This window comes from Maniola hyperantus, chromosome 11 (assembly GCF_902806685.2).
Source record: "Maniola hyperantus chromosome 11, iAphHyp1.2, whole genome shotgun sequence".
NCBI lineage: Eukaryota > Metazoa > Arthropoda > Insecta > Lepidoptera > Nymphalidae > Maniola > Maniola hyperantus.
In genome coordinates this window covers 13,109,554-13,114,213 of record NC_048546.1, presented here as the reverse complement: position 1 = coordinate 13,114,213, position 4,660 = coordinate 13,109,554, and the positions used below count along the sequence as shown (strand labels likewise).

Here is a 4,660-nt window from a genome sequence, read left to right as displayed (position 1 = left end):
GCGAAGTCTGACGGTCATTTGACAGTTCAGTTACGGGTTGTCAAGTTAACTCAGCTGAAATTCCCCAAAAATAATTGCCTCCAAAATGCTTTAAGCCCGTGATGTACACACATGTCAGTGAATGGTATGCTAGGTGCTGGTAAGCTGGCACGCCAGGTACTAGCAGAATGTTAGCGCTTGATACACATGCATAATATATCTGGTATGCCAGTTTCTAGAAAGGCTGCGTACCGTGCCAGTGACGTGTGGGTTGAAGATCACAAAATGAATATTAAATATAATGAAATTAATAGTGTTACAACACAACTCGCGCTTATAATATTACTGAAGATATTTTTATTGCAAGGAATAGACACAGAAGACGCCAAAAATACAAAACAAAAACATGCACAAAAATTCAAAAGATTTTGGCAGAGGTGGAGAGTGCGATTTTATACTAGTAAAATGATATTTTAATCTTTGAAGTTTGTGTGAAGCAACGTTTTCCCTTGTTTTATCAGCTATTCTCAAAATTAGGGAATAGTTTTACTGCTGGTAACTCCTTTTCATGACAGATCTTTTTATAGATAATGACATTTACAGATAATAAAATATTTAAAGAAACATTCAAAAGTATGAATGTGCGAATTGTTATTAATATATATATTTTGATTAATTAATTTTCTAATCTACTTTTATTTTCAGTATGTATTTCATTTAATTACATTTGAACATAAATGAGCGTGTTATATCATATAAATATTCAAAAATAAATTCAATAATTGTATTTTAACCAAACAGGCAAACGTGAACGCACCGATACATCCGTGACGACATTTGTAAACTTTCTTGTTTTCATGTCAGTTTTGTGTTGTGCGTAGTTGTGGTTCAGTTTCTGATGGCTTGATTAATTTGATTACCATTTTATTTTTCTATTCCAATCACATATTTTGGTTCGAGCTTGACTAGAAATGGCTTTGCTACCACCTGACCCGGTTTACACCATTCGCAACGTCGACAATTCGCCTGTGTACTCGTTGGCGTTTAGCTTTCTTCCCGGCGGTCTCGAGAGGCTACTAGCCGGGTCGAAAAATGGATATGTTTATGCATACAACCTTCAGGTGAGATCAGATATTCTGTGTATAATAACTTGGATTTCACAGCTATTGCGTCGCAGTTTCTGTTCGATGATATACGGTTTCAGTGAGCACAAGTCTCTTTGTTTACTACCAGCATTTAGTGACCTAGAAAACAGCCTTTAAAATGTACTAGTGCGCAAACAAACGTTTTTGTTGAACGTGCACCTGTCCAAAACGTCTGTTCTTACTTTAATCGCATGTTTACTTTGTAATATGAACAGTCTCTCAAAACAAGTTAAATTCTTACATCAGTACCTACCAGCCATGTCTATTTTTGTGTAAAACTTGTAGCTTTATCTACATTAGAAGACTATAATAGGTTAATATAATTATATATTAGAAGTCTTTAGTAGGTACAGTGTATAATTAAGAGATCCTGAAATAACTACTGTTAACATTAAAATTACTGTAAAAAAATATGTATAATATATCTATGCGTCTAAATAATATATAATGAAAGAAAACCCAGCCTAAACGCTTGCACTTAAAAAGCTGAAATTTTGCACAGAGGTTTCCTTTATAATGTAGATGAGGAATAAGGTCAGAAATTCCCATCGGATAGAGGATGAAAAGGATTAATATTTCTGCAGAGTGAAGCTACTGCTGGTTGTTAGTATTATTATGAAAAGCTAATCTGACTGATATATCAACATAGAGCTTAAACCTGGGACTAAAATTATGAGACTGCAAGTAAATTTTCTACTTTGTATATAAATTTTCTTTGTAATGTAGAATATCAGTGAGAAGGAAGATTCAGGAATTCCAGGAGCAAAAGTCGCCTGTGATGTTATTATTATTATTTTACATTTTCAGACTAACCGGGTCCAGCAAAAAATCAAGGTCGGTCAAGCTCCCATCCTCCATCTCATTCACACAGACAGCCAAATGATAACCCAAGAAAAGGGTGGCATTTATAAAATATTCAACCTCACCAACGCAGGCTATAAAGAAGGGCACACCATCAACACAGATTATCCAGGATTCTGCCGCTTTGACGCCAACACAAAACTCGAAGCACTCTACGCACCTGACAGGGAATCCAAAATACACATTTACAACTTCAACGGTGAAAAGATCGGGTCTCTGAAACCAGACAACGACTTACCCAAACTCGGTGATCCGATGTGTTTGAAGTATATTGAATTTCCGAATGACAGACCCTGCTTGTTGGTGGGTTACGAAGCAGGGTGGCTCATACTGTGGGATCTCATCACTAGTCAATACATAAGCAAGCTACATACAAAGGAATGTCCGATGTCAGTGGACTTTCATCTCGAACAACAGAGGGGCATTATCGGTAATGTCTCTGACGTGATACAGATATTTAATATAGGGAAAAAGGATTTGTCGTTGACCCATAAACTGGATATAAACATCAAGAATCCTGGCATAAATAAAGTTAATACTAGAAACGATGGACGAGTATTTGCATCCGCTGGTTGGGACGGGCATATCCGTATCTTCTCTTGGTTTTCGTTGCGGCCTTTGGTAGTCTTAACTGAACATAGACAGGCTGTACAAGAAGTGGTCTATTCTACGCAGAAAGTCTCATATTGGAATGCTAATATCTTGGCAGCTGGAGGCCTAGATGGTGCGATTACTCTCTGGGATTTGTATAACAACAAGAAGTAATTTTTGTTCTTTTCCAGCTAGGCCATGGCATTGTTGCTACTTATTAAAACAATTTAAAAAAACGAAAATATTGTAGAAAACTAAAATATAACATGGTCTAAACCTAAACATCACATACGATCTCTATATTCTGTCAAACACTAAAGTTTGGTATTGCAGCAGCTAAAAAGTAAAAACCATTCCAGCAAGATGGAAATTCTAAGCCAAAATGCAATTTTTCTTTGAAGTCGAAGCATTTGAAGTCTGATGAATGTAATTTTTATCAGTTTGTATTATTTTGGCAATAAGCGTGAATGTTACTAGGTAATATGAAGGATTTCATACACAATTCTTTTTAATCCTGTTGATAATATTAATAATTTGGAGCCTTTTTTTATTTTACAAACTGCCTTTTAAATAAAAGACCTGCATATCTTATATTTTTATAATTTTGTGTCAATTTTGATCATGATAATTTCATTATTGGACTTTGTGTTTTCCAATATTCCATAGTCAAGCTAAGAAGGTTTTTCTTAGGCTGATTAAAGTTTACTGAGGTACAATTCTTTTGCAAACCTAGGGTTAAATCTCATTAGGACAGTGCAACACATAATATTTTTCAAAGTAAACTAATTCCCAATTTTAGTTAATTGGTCAATTAGTTATTGTTAATTTTATAAAACTGTCAGTTTTTATCAAGTAGTTTCCTCACTGTCATTTGGGCAAAACTTTTTGGCTTTGGGCAAATTTTCTTAGCTTGACATGGAATTAAATAATATTATTATTTAATATTGTTGTAATGCCAATATTGCCTTTAATTGAAAAATGCTTTAATTATTTGTGGTTATATGTATGGCGAGTTCACACTGTCAATATGTATTGCGATTTGCAGTATTCATAGGTATTTCCTTATTCTTGGTTTGATTGAAATATATTTTCGCGATATTAAAGTAACTACCACACAATATCCATCTTTAGAATGCGAGCTATCTCTGTCTTACATCAACGTGTTTACATTAATTTAATCGTAACAGATAGACATACTTTCGCATTTATAATACCAGCCTTTAATCGCGACTTTATCCATGAAATAGAACAACTGTATCACAATTGTATATATTGCAATATTTATTGACAGTCTGTTCTTGCCAACGGTGCCGGAATGCCGATTGGATCTCATATTATGTACAAAATAGGTAAAAAACAGAATAGAACCACATATCCACAGTTGTGGCCAAGCTTTTAGAAGCTAAGAGTAAAAAATTGTTGAACGATACAGCGACGACTATAATTACGTAAAAATGATTTATATAGCAATGTTTTTGAAGACAATTAAAAGCCTATGAACTATGTTTTTGTGTTTGAAATACTTGTTTAAAACTGATTATGTAAATCCTTTACAAAAGGCAATGTGGACGGTTATCGCGCATTAAGGCGCATATCGTCAAGATTCCATAGCGTTTGCGCATTTGAGAAACTTCCGTCATCATAAATGATTCATGAACAGTCCAGGGCTGTTAGACTAACGGAAAATCGGAATAAAATATGTTCGCTTTGTACTCAAAGCGATTCGAGGATCTACCTTATAAACTTAGTATATAGGTATAAATATACGTGTGTCGTGTGACCGTTTAACCCGATTTAAAACCGCATCCAAACTGCAAAATAGTCCAAATGTAGTCTGTACTATGTATCAGACAGTTACTGATGGCCTGTAGAGACCCTATATTTATAGACCTCTACAGAATAACACGTACAAGAAGTACAGTAGTGCACTATAGGAACACCTATAGTGCAGTTTGACTTCGCTCAGACTTTACATAGAGTTAATGAGACAGCTATGTTGGAGATAACTCTATAGAAGCTCTTTAGTCTTAGCCAGAAAATCCGTCGCTACGGCTAGGTATGTCATCTATATAAATAGGTAATAG

The 4,660-nt window shown here is 34.8% G+C and overlaps 1 protein-coding gene across 1 annotated transcript; it reads left to right on the top strand.

The window, feature by feature from the left end:
- Nucleotides 1-822: 822 nt before the first annotated feature.
- On the top strand, nt 823-4,081 carry LOC117986220 (guanine nucleotide-binding protein subunit beta-like protein 1). Its single transcript, XM_034973056.2, has 2 exons — nt 823-1,100; nt 1,932-4,081. The coding sequence occupies exons 1-2, from the start codon at nt 951-953 to the stop codon at nt 2,748-2,750; spliced, it is 969 nt and encodes a 322-aa protein (XP_034828947.1). The 5' UTR covers nt 823-950; the 3' UTR covers nt 2,751-4,081.
- The last annotated feature ends 579 nt before the right edge of the window (nt 4,082-4,660 follow it).

Bases quoted from the DNA above. Each gene is read 5' to 3' on its own strand.
- LOC117986220 (XM_034973056.2), top strand. From the start codon at position 951: ATGGCTTTGCTACCACCTGACCCGGTTTACACCATTCGCAACGTCGAC. The intron at 1,101-1,931 runs GTGAGATCAGAT...TTACATTTTCAG, and splicing joins TTTATGCATACAACCTTCAG to ACTAACCGGGTCCAGCAAAA.